Below are 14,855 nucleotides of genomic sequence, written 5' to 3' on the forward strand. Positions count from 1 at the left end.
ATTTCCTTAACTCTTTAAAATTAGCCCTCGAGAAGTCGAAAACCCTAATCCCAGATCTACATTTGTTTATCCTTCCATCTAGTTTGAACTGAATCAGCTCATGATCACTCGAACCAAGGTTGTCCCCTACCACAATTTCTTCTACGAGGTCCTCACTGCTCACCAACACCAAATCTAAAATGGCATCCCCTCTCGTAGGTACTTCAACTACTTGATGAAGAAATCCATCCGCTATCACATCCAGGAAAATCTGACCCCTATTATTCAAAGTGCCCCATTCTGCCCTCCACCCCGATAGCAGGGTTCCCAAAGACCCATGTCCACCAGTTTCACCTTAACCCACTGCTCCTGTGTCACACAGCACCTGCATTCAGTTACAGTAAAAGAAAAGGGAATTTTTTAAAGAAATGTCAGGAAAGAGATTCACACAGAAACAAGAGTGAGTGATGGAAACAAATAACTATACTGCTCAAACCCTAAAATGTGAGCTAGGGCCTGTGTTCATTAATGGTCACCTTCCCTAGCTAATAAAGTCAATTCTCACCCCAAAGTTCAGGCTGTTGCAGCACTTGCTGGTCCCAAGGAGCTAGCACCATTTTTCATGAAGCACCCCTGCTCACCAAGGTACCTCCTCAATGAATGGGTATTGAGTGTCTTTCTCCTGTGATACATGGAAATCAGTCTTTTGTCTCTATTTCCAGATGGGGCTGTCCTCTTGCTGTTATATCAGCCTTTTCACTTCCATGGGGTCGTGATGTATTTTTGTCTTTCTGTTGGCTATTCCAGGTTGGTGCAAAGGTAGACAATTGAACAATACACTATGTAATAGGCAAGCCAGAGAGAGGTGACAATTCTTTCCAGCTTATATGGGCCATCACCGAGACATAGGATTCCCAACTCTTACGCCAAGGCCATAAAAGGCAAAATTTGTAGTAAAGTTATATTCTTCTCCAAGTATTACCCAGATATGCATCTCATAATGATTATGAGTATTGATAAGTTACAAGCTTTCAGTAGTGACCTTGGACACTGTCCTTGATGGATAAACACCTAGAATGTGGTGCATTAGGTGTAGTGAGTTTGTCAGATATGTGATAGGAATTAATTGTAAACAGGGAACTCTTTGTCAGCTGGCACCAGTTGGGCCCTGTGTTACAACAACCTTTTCCCCATTGCATGCTATATTTTCCCTGCCCATTGCTAAAGCCATAGACTGCTTTCCCAGCTTAGCTCACTGCAGTCAGCACCCATTCCAATACAGAATCAGTTAGGGTGGTGGTTTTCAACCTTTTTTCATTTGTGGACCCCTACAAATTTTTGAATGAAGGTGTGGACCCCTTTGGAAATCTTAGACATAGGCTGATGACCACTGGTTGAAAACCACTGTTCTAGGGTAACAACAAACTTTCACAGACCCCTTAGATACAGTCTGTGGACCCCCAGGTTGAAAACCACTGGTTTAGGATGTGTCAATAGCAGGGCACTGGGGACATCTTGTCGTGGGTAGTGAGAACCTCTCAAGTTCCTTCCCATCCTATGTTTCTGTGATTCACACAGGAACTTAAGAGTGTAGCACCTCCTCACTTGTCAGCAGCTAGGAGATCACTGCAGCTCACAGTGTCTGAGAGATGCACTAGGGCTCCCTAAACTCCCTCTCCTAACACAAGAACTAGGGATCACCAAATGAAATTAACAGGCAGCAGGTTTAAAACAAACAAAATGAAGTATTTCTTCACACAATGCACTGTCAAACATGTGGAACTACTTGCCAGAGGATGTTGTGAAGGATGGGCAGGGATGGTGTTCCTAGCTTCTGTTTGCCAGAGGCTAGGAATGGGTGACAGGGGATGGGTTAAGGACCATCAGTTTTACAATTGATCCATTGAGAGAAGCAGGGGCGGCTCTAGCTTTTTTGCTGCCCCAAGTATGGCAGGCAGGCTTTCTTCGGCGGTGTGACGATGTGCTTCTGGCAGGACCCAACTGAGAGTGCCAATTCAGGACAAATCGCTTAAAACAGGGCAGTTACAGCCAAAGGCTGGGATTTTTCCATCTCTAAGGCAAACCAAACCAGCCAGACAAAGAGGACTTTGGTCTCACCCCATTGGCTAACCACAAGTGACACAAGCAATTCTCTTAGACACTCCAGTTTCCCAGTATCACCACCAGTGCCACTCGTTATGAGGACAAATGGTTATGAAAACCAACAGCCCAATAAAAGAAAAAGGTTCTCTCGATCCCAAAGAATCAAGCCCCAGACCCAGGTCAATATACAAATCAGATCTTACCCACAAATCACACTGTTGCCAATCCTTTAGAATCTAAAATCTAAAGGTTTATTCATAAAAGGAAAAAGATAGAGATGAGAGCTAGAATTGGTTAAATGGAATCAATTACATACAGTAATGGCAAAGTTCTTAGTTCAGGCTTGTAGCAGTGATAGAATAAACTGCAGGTTCAAATCAAGTCTCTGAAGCACATCCCCAGCTGGGATGGGTCATTCAGTCCTTTGTGTAGAGCTTCCATTTGTAGCAAAGTTCCTCCAGAGGTAAGAAGGAGGATTGAAGACAAGATGGAGATGCGGCATCAGCCTTTTATAGTCTTTTCCAGGTGTAAGAACACCTCTTTGTTCTTACTGTGGAAAATTACAGCAAAATGGAGTCTGGAGTCACATGGGTAAGTCCCTGCACACCCTACTGAGTTACAAGGTGTATCTGCCTTCTCTCAATGGGTCAGTTTTATAGCTGATTGTCCTTAATGGGCCATCAAGCAGGCTAGGCAGAGCTAACACCAACTTGTCTGGGATGTCACTCAGAAGCACAGCACAAGTCTGAAATACAGACAGTACAGAGTCAATATTCATAACTTCAACTACAAAATGATACATACACACAGACAGCATAATCATAACCAGCAACTCATAACTTGGTCTTAGACACTTCCTTTGGCCACCTTTATGCAAGATTCGGTGCCACTACAGGACTTTGGTTGCAACCATGTTCTATATGGTCCCAGATTATATCAATAACATCACAGGTGGCTTGCCTGCGGGAGGTCTGCCAGTCCCGTGCCTTCGGCGTGCCCACCACTGAATTGCTGCTGAATCTGTGGGATTGGGGGGTGTCCTGCAGACACACCGCCGAAGGCTGCCTGACTGCCATCCTCGCAGGGACTGGCAGGGTGCCCCCCACGGCTTGCTGCCCCAGGCATGCACTTGAAGTGCTGGCGCCTGGAGCCGCCACTGAAGAGAAGGCAAGTACACCTTGTGACTCAGCAAGGATGCAGGGACATGCCTATGGAGAGAACTGTAAGGCTTCCAAGCCATGGCAGAGTGCTTGTGTTTGGAACAAAGGAAGCACAGTCTGCATAGAAAGGGACTATTAAATGCAGCTACATCTCCATTTTGTCTTCAATCCTGCTTCTTACCTCTGGAGGAACTTGCTACAAACTGAAACTCTAAACAATGGACTGAATGACCCATCCAAGCTGTGGATGTGCTCCAGAGACTTGACTTAAGCCAACAGTTTATTCCTTCACTGCTACAAGCCTGAACCATGAACTTTGCCATTACTGTAAGTAATTGGTTCCTTTAACCAATTTTAACTCTCTCCTTTTTATGAATAGATTTAGATTTTAGATACTAAGGAATTAACATCAGCATGATTTTTGGGTAAGATCTAAGTTGTATATTGATCTGGGTATGTGGCTGATCCTTTGGGATCAGAAGAACCTATTATTAGATGAGACTGGTTGTAAAGAACCACTCATCTCTGAAGCCAGTGGTTTTGGTGGTGATGTAAGAACTGGAATGCCTGAGGAAACTCCCTTTATGTTTTCTCGTTAGCCCATGTGGTGAAACAGGAGTTTAATTTTGTGGCTGGTTTCATATATCTTATAAAAGAATAACCACTAGTTTTGGGTTCATTGCCCTATTTCCCAGCAGTTAGTCCTGAATTTGGCATTCTCAGTTCTGACCCACTAAGGCATGGTTACACCCAGTTTGGACATTCTTATGTTCCCTTCTTCCGTCTCTGATGACCCCTGGGGCTAACCCAGGAACCCCCCCCCCCCGGGCCCCTCACCCCTTTACCCTGGCACCAGCATCCCACCTTCTCTGTATGTGGGGCTGGGAACCTTTCCCTTCCTTAGCCCTCCCCTTCCTTATCCCCTTTGGGGTGGTCGGATGGCTCAACCCCTCACTCAGAGGAGCTCCCACTGCAAATCTCTGCCTGATGAGAGCCAACGGGCTGGAGCAGGGAGCTGGGCCCAGCCCACAGGATGCTGCTGTGTGGTGAGAGGGGGGCAGGCTTGCTCTCCAACCCTCTTTCCTCTCGCTGGGGCCTCACAGCCCCACCAGGCTGGGATAGACAGTGAAGGGGGCCTGGCAGTTTTACTGATCTCCCCCAAAGGAGATCTGCCCCAGGGCACGGGTGCTGAGGGAATGATTCCTTACTGGCCTGCTCTGTGCTCTGCTGGACAGGAGATGGGACTAACATGATCAGAATGTACTTTTTCACTGAGTTTATCACAGTGGTGCAAGTAGAAATTATTTCTTGCCAGTACTGCACTCATGGGAGGGACATAAAGGGGGGGAGGGCAAATAACCTTCCCATGTAACCCTCTATTTGACTCCTTCTCATCCTGTACTCAGCCCAGGGCCCCCGCCTTCTGCAAAGTGAAGGGAAATCTGTTCTCAGTGTGACAGATGGTGTTTGGAGTCACATGGGCAAGTTACATGTCCATCACCCCCACTCGTATTCTAGTTAGAACATTCACAAGAAGTCCATTAAATGTAGATAGGTCTTTTCCAGGGTCCATTGAGAGCTAAGTTTCCTTAATGAGCCATTCAACTTGATTTGTCCTTTCACGTGCTGGCTAAATACCTTGCGGGCGTTACCACAGGAGCAAACATGTAATAAGCATAGCTAATTTTTATAACTTCAGATACCAAGATGATACATGCATAGAAATAGCATAATCATAAGTACCAGCTATTTCACCTACATGACTATTTCCAAAAGAGATTCGGAAAAATCGCACACTATGTACCTGAGACCCTATGTACCAGCACCATGCCCCACTGGAGTTTTTTTTTGTTATGTAACAACAGAGATGGAGCCAGAGACATGACCCTGTTTAGCCTAAAAGGGCAAGGTTAATTTTTAGCTGTGCAGGTGTGACTGCACCTTTAGTCAGTGAGGGCATATTGGCACACATTCAGGTTAATGGGCTTCAGTGTGTCTTTGCAGTTACCAGATTTATGAACATTAAAAAGTTATGTGCTGAGGTGGTTTAAAGCACAACACAGGTTTTTAGGTTTGCAAATCTGTGAACCTCTGCCTCTGAGATTTTATTATTTATTTATTTATTTTGCTGGTCATAATGTGGGAAAATATCCTGTCTGCCCTCTTCTCATGAGGTTATATGTTTTGTAGCACTCTTTTGAACATCAATTGGAAGTATTTTTTTATTAGTAAGTGTGGACTGATTCTTTTCTCTTAGAAGGCATACAGTTTTTTCAGATACACACGGCTAAACACAGAAAACAATGAGGGCTGTTAAACTTTCTTCAAATTCCATAGAAAATTAAGTTCAGCTCTATTTTCCAGTACAGTGATGAAATGGGTGTTTGTATATACAAACATCAACATGCTTAATTATTCACTTTCCCCCCAAAATATGTAGTATTTCAGTCCGTGTGTATGGAATATTGGAGTTGGGTGAGGAGCTGTTTCAGCATATATGTGACTTATTAAAGACAAATTGTAAGCAGAACAGTATCCTAAACTGCATTATGGTATTGTACCCAAATATTGCATTTCAATGGAAGATTCAACTTCCTTTATAAGAACAGAACAGACTTCTGAAACTCTTACCACAAAAGTGGTCCATTGTCATGCAATGAGTCCCATTGTCCTCAATGGGATTGATCAAATGGTTTAAGGGTTTACAGGATTAGGTTCCAAGTTTGTAAATTGTGGTGGATGAAACTGACAATGTCTGAGCTGTCAGATCAGAAGAAGCTTCATTCGAATAAAAGTGGGCAGACATGTGGTAAGTCTTAGGTCCGTTGCTAAGATGAGGAACATATTTTCAGCAAGGTTCTTGGCAGATTCCAATTCTAAGGCAGCTAGGTTAAGGCAAGGTCCGGTATTATAATCTTCACTTATATTTCTCTCACTCACAAAGCTGGAAAATGAGGCATTTGGTTTTTTTTTTGTTTTGATGCTCCAATTCCAGTTAACAAAATGCATGTTTGACTAGTCTGGCTGCAAAGAAGAATTCTATATTTACACTCAGGACAATGCCACTGATTCCTGTCAGGCTGCAGAACTGGGCTGACATCAGAATCCAAACATCCTCTGGTCAGCAGAGGTATTCCTCTAATGATTTGGACTTGATGTGATACAGTATTAATGTCATGGATAATTCAGACCAATGGCAAGAAACAGAATAAAAAACACCTTCTGTCCCTCCCCCACCCCACCCTCCCCTCTTGAGGACTCCGATCTTCACCAATGTAAAACAGCACAATATATATGCCAACAAACTTAAACAAAGCTTTTGTTTAAGTTTGTAAGTATATGTATTGTGCTGTTAAAGCCATATAAAGAATGAATGCCCCCATGCTCAGGAGCTGAGCACAGCCCCATCCCACCTCCGGGACGGGGGGGCGGGGGAGGAGAGGGTCACAGAGACTAGCCCGATGTCTTTCCAGTACCCTGTACTGGCTAGAAATCTCTTGCAGGTACTGTGTACCGGACGGTATTCCCCTACTTGCTTTACTGGTTAATCATAATCAATTAACACATATTTGAAGGGACCATTCAAAATGAAGTGGCCCGTTACCACCCTTTCAGTCATGGAGGGATGGGGGGGAGAGGAACAGAAGGCAGCTGGTGAGGGTTGTTCATTGGCTATAGTTTGTATAATAAGCCATAAAGCTAGCATCTCTGTTCAGTCCATGCCTTTTAGTGTCTAGCAGAGTTATGACTTTACGTTCCCAGGCACATCTTTGGACTGGGTTGTGCAGGTTTCCTTTGAGGCTGAGGACTGAGAGGTCAGATGTAGAGTGATCATTTTGTGACAAGTGCCATTTAAAAAACTGCAGTCTACACTCGATGGGGATCACAACCTGAAAAAAATATTTCCTGAATCCCCACTGCTGGCTTTCAAGCAACCACTTCACTTCTCCAACCTCATCAGCAGAGCCAGCTCTCCACAGACCGGAACCTACCAACTCAAAGAGACGCCAGCCCTGGCCAGAGCATCAGCTGCAAAAGCAGCAGCCATATCTCCAGTGCTAAAATGATCAACATCCACCGCAACACACCTGTCAAGATCTATGGATCCTACACATGCTTATCACATGTGCTGTACCTCATCCATTGCACTAAATGCTCAATAACAATTATGTGGGTCAAACCAGACAATCACTGCGCTCTGAAATGAACTCACTGAAAAATGATCAAAGACAAAAACACCCAGTCATGTGATGTGAACACTTTATTCACAAAGCGATCACTTGATATCATCCCTTTCAATATGTTCTAACTACTTAATCTAAACAATCTGTTCCACTTTGTATTTAGCTGTGACATTGAGTGTTTCCCAGACCTGACCTGGAGCACTTCTGTATAAGTTTGAAAGCTCGTGTCTTTCATCAGTAGAAGGTGGTCCAATAAAAGATATTACCTCACCTGTCTTGGTTTTCACGTCAGTTGCCAAAAAGCAAAATGTTTCCATTTTCCAGGTTTCCATTGTTTTGACAAAATGTCAAAGTCTTCTCTTCCCTCCCTGCAAAATTCCAATCAGAGAGAGAGAGAGAGAGAGAGAGAGAGAGAGAGAGAGAGAGAGAGAGAGAGAGACCGGGGCCGAGAGAGAGAGAGAGAGAGAGAGAGAGAGAGAGAGAGAGCGGGAGAGAGAGAGAGAGTGTGTGTGTGTGTGTGTGTGTGTGTGTTTTGGGGGGAGGGATAGCTCAGTGGTTTGAGCATTGGCCTGCTAAACCTAGGGTTGTGAGTTCAGTCCTTGAGGGGGCCATTTAGGGAACTGGGGTAAAAAGCTGCCTGGGAATTGGCCCTGCTTTGAGCAGGGGGTTGGACTAGATGATCTCCTAAGGTCCCTTCCAACTCTGATAGTCTGTGAACTCTGTGTGTGTATGTATATATATATATATATATAGTGAGGGGTTGGATCACAGAAAACCCCTTGGAAACGGCCAACTGATGTGCTGAGACTACTTCTAACCAGTGGCGTAGCCACGTTCTAAGTGCAAGGGGAGCAAACATAAGAAAGGCACCTGCCCTTGGCTCCTCTTCTGGCCACGCCCTCCTTTGGCTATTCCTGTGGTCTCGCCGCCCCCACTCTGCCTCCTCCTTCCCCCATTGGATCCCTCCCCAAATCCCTGCCACCAGCCCCACCACCTCACTGCCCCATTGGAGCCCAAGCTGGGCCGGGGAGGAGATGCCCCTGTGCAGATGGGCCATGGCCAGCTGGGGCTGGGAGTGCTGCAGTGCAGCACGGAGGCTGGTCCAGCCCTGCAGCCCATGGGGCAGCGCAGAGCGGGCAGGACCTGCATGGGCAGCATGGCCCAGGGACGTAGGCTGCCTGCTGGAGACACGCGGTGGAGAGGGAATGCAGGAGCGAGACTTGTCCCAGGCAGGGCGGCCGGTGGACAGGGGTGAGGAGCCAGTTGGGGTCCCCCAAACTGATAAACTTGCCTGGCGCTGCCAGGGAGCCCTGCACCTCTCCTGCTAGGCTGCGCTCCAGCAGCTTCTTTCCAGTGAGGCGGCAGCCGACCGGCAGGGAAGGAGCTGCTGGAGCGCAGCCGAGTGGGAGAGGCACAGGGCTCCCCACTGGTGGCAGGACATGCCACATGTGCTTGGGGCGGGATGGGGGGTGGGAGGCTCTGTGAGGATGGCAGCGTGCTCGGCCAGGGCGCTATGTGCTATCCCATGGCATGGCCGGGGCCTGATAATGGTGGCTGCAGTGATGTTGCTGCCGCGCTGAGCGTGGGGCATGGTGGTTGAGGAACCGGCCCTCCCGCTGCTCCTGTTGCCCCACCCCCCCATGGTTCCTTTGGCCATGCTGCCCCCAGCGCTAGCCCTGCAGGTGCTGCTTTTGAAAAATGTGCTGAGGGGAAGTGGTTGCTTCCCCTGCACCCCGCTGGCTACGTTACTGCTTCTAACCCATTTTCCCTGACAGCTTGGGACTCCAGAATCTTGCCTGGCTTGAGTCAGACATGCTTGCCTGCTGCAAACACAGACCCAAGTCTGAACCACGTCCCCTAAACATTTCAGCTTAAGAAGTGTTCCTGTCTCCAGCACTCAGATGCCCAGATCCCAATGGGGTCCAAACCCCAAATAAATCCATTTTACTCTGTATAAAGCTTATACAGGGTAAACTCATAAATTGTTCACTCTCTATAGCACTGATAGAGAGATATGCACAGCTGTTTGCCCCCCCCTTCCAGCTAATAATACATACCTTGGGTTAATTAATAAGTAAAAAGTGTTTTTATTAAATACAAAAAGTAGGATTTAAGTGGTTCCCAGTAATAGACAGAACAAAGTGAATTACCAAGCAAAATAAAATAAAACACAGAAGTCTATGCCTAATATGATGACAGATGAAATCTCACCTTCAGAGATGTTCCACTAAGCTTCCTTTACAGACTAACCTCCTCCTAGTTTCAGTCCAGCAATCACTCACACCCTTATGGGTACTGTCAGGCCCGGCTCTAGCCATTTCGCCTCCCCAAGCACGGCGGCACCCCACCGGGGGTGCTCTGCCGCTCGCCTGTCCCACGGCTCTGGTGGATCTCCCGCCGAAGTGGCTGCGGAGGGTCTGCTGGTCTTGCAGCTCCGGTGGACCTCCCGCAGGCGTGCCTGCGGATGCTCCACCGGAGCCTCGGGACCAGCGGACCCTCTGCAGGCACGCCTACGAGAGGTCCACCGGAGCCACCTGCTGCCCTTCTGGCAACCAGCAGAGCATCCCCTGCAGCATGCCGCCCCAAGCACGTGCTTGGCGTGCTGGGGCCTGGAGCTAGCCCTGGTTACTGTCCTTTGTTCCAGTTTCTTTCAGGTAACCTTTGGAGGTGGAGAGTCTCTCGCTTTAGCCAGCTGAAGACAAAATGGATGGGTCTTTCAGGGGCTTAAATAGACTTTCTCTTGTGGGTGGAGACTCCCGTCCTTTCTCCTATCTGGAATTCAGCTCCAAGATGGAGTTTTGGAGTCACATGGGCGAGTCACATGTCCATGCATAATTGAGTTCCTTACCAGCCAGGCCAGATTCCTGGGAAAACTCAGGCATGGATTGGTGTCTCCAAGTTCATTGTTAGCTTAAGTGTTTCTTGAATGGGCACTTCCTGAGAATAGTCTTTTCTTAGGAAGCTGACCAACTGCTTCACTCAGGCTACTTAAAATTAAACAAATGCATAACCAATATTCATGACTTCGAATACAAAAATGATACATGCATACAAATAGGACAAATATATTCAATAGATCATAACCTTTACAGAGATATGTTACATGGCATAACACATATTCTAGTTAACTCATATATATTCATAAGCATATTCTCATAAAGCATTATGGAGTGCAACATCACATATATATATCGATATAGATATAGATAAGTATGATAAAGGGGTGTCGGTGGGCACACACATCTCTTGTATACTGTATTTCTGTATTCACAACCACTTAGATGCTCCTTCTTTCACAATAGGACCCAGACTGACTGATCCTAATTTCATTCAATTAGTTTGGATTCTTTGTAAGGGTCACAGCTCTCTTGACAGCATTTCTCAGGGCCTCCTTGACCTCTCTGTTTCTCAGGCTGTAGATGAGCGGATTGGCCAGGGGTGTCAGGACTGTGTAGCAGACAGAGAACACTTTGTTCAGGGCTCTCAGGGTGCCGGATTTCGGTATCATGTAGACAATCATGATGGTCCCATAGAAAAGTGCCACCACAATGAGGTGAGAGGAGCAGGTGGAAAAAGCCTTTTGCCTCCCGGTGGTGGACGGGATTCGCAGGATGGTTGCAAAGATACAAATGTAGGATGTCAGGGTTAATAGAAAAGGGGAAACTGCATCTAGGAAGGAAAATATATAAATAACTGGTGTGATCTGGCTGGTGTCACTGCAGGAGAGTTGAAGCAATGAGGTGAAATCACAAAAGAAATGGTCAATTTCATTGGGGCCACAGAAAATTAGCTGTGACATAACACATGTGACTATTGTACAAATTAGAAATCCACTAATCCAAGACCCAGCTGCTAGCTGAATGCACAGACTGCCGTTCATACAGGTTCCATAGTGCAGCGGTTTGCATATGGCTAAATACCGATCATAAGACATGGCTGCCAGGAGATAACACTCTGTTGTTACCAGAGACCCAAAGAAATGAAATTGTGTGATGCAGCCCTCCACAGAAATGGTTCTGTCCCCAGTCAGGAGACTGGCCAGCACCCTGGGCAGGATGGTGGAAGTGTACCAGGTCTCCAAGCAGGACAAGTTCCCTAGGAAGCAGTACATGGGGGTGTGAAGGTGCTGATGAGTCACAACTAGTGCAACGATGAGGATGTTCCCAGCCATGGTCACAATGTAGATCACTAGGAAACCCAGGAAGAGAAGGGTCTCCAGTTCAGGGAGATCCCCGAACCCCAAGAGAATGAATTCTATGACGGCCGTTTGATTTTCCCCTTTTCCTTTCTCCATGAGCTGCATCCTGTGATAGTGAAAATGTAATGAGCATCGAAAGTTTTGGCTGCACTCCAAGGCACGGCTACCCAGTTAATTTGCCACGCTTCTGCCCCACAGCCGAATGGTTTTAATTCACAGATCCTTAGATTTAAGACCAAAAGGGTCCATTGGATCATCCAAGCTGAGCCCCTATGTAAAGAAAAGCCACAGAATTTCCCCACTTACCCTGCGCTGAGCTCAATAACTTGTGTTTGGCGGAGACAGACCTTCCAGAAAGGCAGCTAGTCCTGGTCTGGAGATAGCAGGAGATGAAAATCCACCTCTTCCCTTGCCAGTTTTTTCCAATAGATAATCATCCTCACTGGGAAAAAAACCCAAAACCTGTGCCTTATTTCCCATTGTAATGTGCCTGGCTTCAGCTTCCAGCCCTTGGCTCTGGCTAGGCCTGTATCTGGGTGATGAAAGAGCCCTTTGGTAATGAGGGTTTTCTCCCCGTGAAGACATCAAGATGCTGTAATCAAGTCACATCTCCTTGATACACCAAAAAGCCCAAGCTCTTTAGGTCTCTCACTGGAGGGAATTTTCTCCAGCCCTCACATCACTTGTGTGGCTTTTTTCTGCACCCTCCAAAATCTTTCAAAGTCCATTTTACACCGTGCCCCCAGCCCTGCACACTGTATTCCAGCATTGGTGTCACCAGGGATCTGTGCAGAGGTGAAACCCCCTTCCTGCTCCTGTTCTCTGCTCCCCTGTTTACACAGCCAAGACTGCGTCAGCCCGTGCCCCACCCCACCGCTCGGGGAGCTGATGTTGGGTTTCTCGCCCTCTGTAGCCCCTACCCATGCTGTGATGGGGGCCAGGGTCACACACACGAGCTGCCCCCCGGGAAGGGCAGGAGGGAGGTGGCGCCATGGCAGTGCCTGTGATGAGGAAGTGACGCTGACCCACAGAACAGACTGAAAAGTGACTCTGCCCCTGGCTGTGACCAAGGCAGTACCTGGGCCTGGGGTGGGAGATACGGGGGGGAGAATGGAAAGTCTGCCTGTGCCCGGTACTCATCTGCCCCTGTTACTGCAGTGTCCAAGCTTCTCACAATCTCTAATGTGTTGATCTTCACACCACTCCTGCGACATAACATTGGGAGCTTGGGTGCTTCTGAAAATCCCACGAGGTGAGTAAATACCTTTCAAAATATGATCCAAAGTGACTTACCGAAGGTCACCCAGCAGTTGAGCAGAGAAGAGACCCCAGGTCTTCTGTTACAGGCTGGAGCTCTAACTGCCATCTGCCCCACGATATGGAGAAAATGAAGGGAGAGCAGTCAGTGCTCGGGAAAAGGCTGTGACACAGACATGGGTCACTGCGTCCCGATCTGTAAGGATTCTTGTCTCCATGCAGTGCGTTTCTAACCTACACCCCTTTCCTGAGGGGAGCTCAGTACCACTCACAAAATGCTGATAGTCTCTCCGCTCCCACGGAAAGCCATGGAGGAGGCACTCATGAAGCATCTCAGCAGTGGGCCAGGAAGGTGTATTGGAATCTGCCCCCCAGAAAAGGGTGGAGAGGCAGCTGAGATCCTGAGAGGCAGAGTCACTGAGCAAACAACAAGCTACCAGGGAGACAGAGAGGGAATAGCCAGCCAGAGGGCAAGAGGGTGCGGGGAGCACAGACAGAGGCATGTGTAAGGGCTGACGTGAGATGTGGGTCTCCTTTCTGATCCATCAGGGTCTGTAGCTGCAAACTACAAAGCAACCCACTCTGAAATCCTTCCTCCAGCAGAGCTCCCAGCATGTGAGGACACTGCCCGAGAGGGTGTCTCAGACCAAGGGCTGCGTAGGCGTAAGGACCTGAAGATCCGCCTTGAGGCTAGTGACACTCACCTTCAATCCTCAGCATGCAGCAGTGTGCTCTCCATGGGCAGGGACTGGGGCTTGTGTCAGTCAGCCTTCGTGTCTCAGTCCCTGGGCAGACCCCTGCCTGTGGCTGCTGGGACTAGAGTGACCAGACAGCAAATGTGAAAAATCGGGACAGGGATGGGGTATAATAGGAGCCTATATAAGAAAAAGACCCCCAAATTGGGACTGTCCCTATAAAATCGGGACATCTGGTCACCCTACCTGGGACGGGCGCCTCTTGCTGTGCAGGGTGATTGCTGGCATCTCACAGACCGTTAGTGCCTCCTGCTCTGGCTTTTTGCTGGGTTTATCAGTGAAAGCAGCTGCCCCCTGGGCCTTACCACTGCTGTTGGGATCTCCCTTGGGACTGCTGCTGGCGATGCTCTGGGTTCCCTGCAGAGGGGAGCTGATTCAGAGTTACTTGTTAAAACAGTGTTATATCAAAGCGGGTGCAGTTGGCATCCAAATTCCCAAGAAAAGCTCCTGTGTTCGCATGTGCTGTATGTGCATGAAGGGCCCAAGCGAATGGGGAATTAGCTTCAATCCCTTTAATGATCAGATTGAACTCCTATATACCACTTTCCAGCTGTGGATCTCAAAGCACGTGGCAAAGGGTGGCAAGTGTCCTCATCCCCATTTCACAGGCGAGACAACTGGGAATCGAGAAGGGAGGCAATTCCCAAAGGTAACCGAGCCTTGGTGTAGCTAGAAGCACTGTCAGCCAGCCACCAACTTGAGCATCAGGGCAACAATCCCATGGGGGCATGTAGATTCCTTGCACATTGAGCGCCACCCAGCTCCATCTCTAGCTAGGCCCTGATGTTCTCTGGTCACTTGGCTCCATCTCTAGCTAGGCCCTGATGTGCTCTGGCTGCCCGGATCCATCCCTAGCTAGGCCCTGATGTGCTCTGGCTGCCCGGATCCAACCCTAGCTAGGCCCTGACATCTGGGTGGAGATTCAGTCTATGTCTAAAACTGGAGCGCTTATTATGCCACCAAAGCTTTCGGTGGCATAATAAGGAAGCCACAAAACCACGGAGCAAGTGGTGGTTCTCCCCACTCTGGGCAACCAGCAAGGAGCAGCCCCTGTAACCTTCAGGTCCCATGAACTTACCTGCTTGGGGTAACATTGCAGAGACCAGCTGGAGTCTGACCTCTGGCAGACAAACATTGAACCGTCAACCCGTGGAACTCATTGCCAGGGGATGTTGTAAAGCTCAAAAGAATAACAGGGTTGAAATGAGGACAAGATAAG

General features: G+C 47.9%; 1 protein-coding gene across 1 annotated transcript; it reads right to left on the minus strand.

Moving 5' to 3' along the window:
* Positions 1-10,760: 10,760 nt before the first annotated feature.
* LOC115635222 (olfactory receptor 11A1-like) lies at positions 10,761-14,771 on the minus strand. Its single transcript, XM_030533599.1, has 4 exons — positions 14,715-14,771; positions 13,823-13,993; positions 13,154-13,245; positions 10,761-11,730 (listed from the first exon to the last, which is right to left on the minus strand). Exons 1-4 carry the CDS (start codon positions 14,769-14,771, stop codon positions 10,761-10,763), a joined length of 1,290 nt encoding a protein of 429 aa, XP_030389459.1.
* Between the last annotated feature and the right edge of the window lie 84 nt (positions 14,772-14,855).

The sequence above is a fragment of the Gopherus evgoodei genome, chromosome 14 (genome assembly GCF_007399415.2).
Source record: "Gopherus evgoodei ecotype Sinaloan lineage chromosome 14, rGopEvg1_v1.p, whole genome shotgun sequence".
NCBI lineage: Eukaryota > Metazoa > Chordata > Testudines > Testudinidae > Gopherus > Gopherus evgoodei.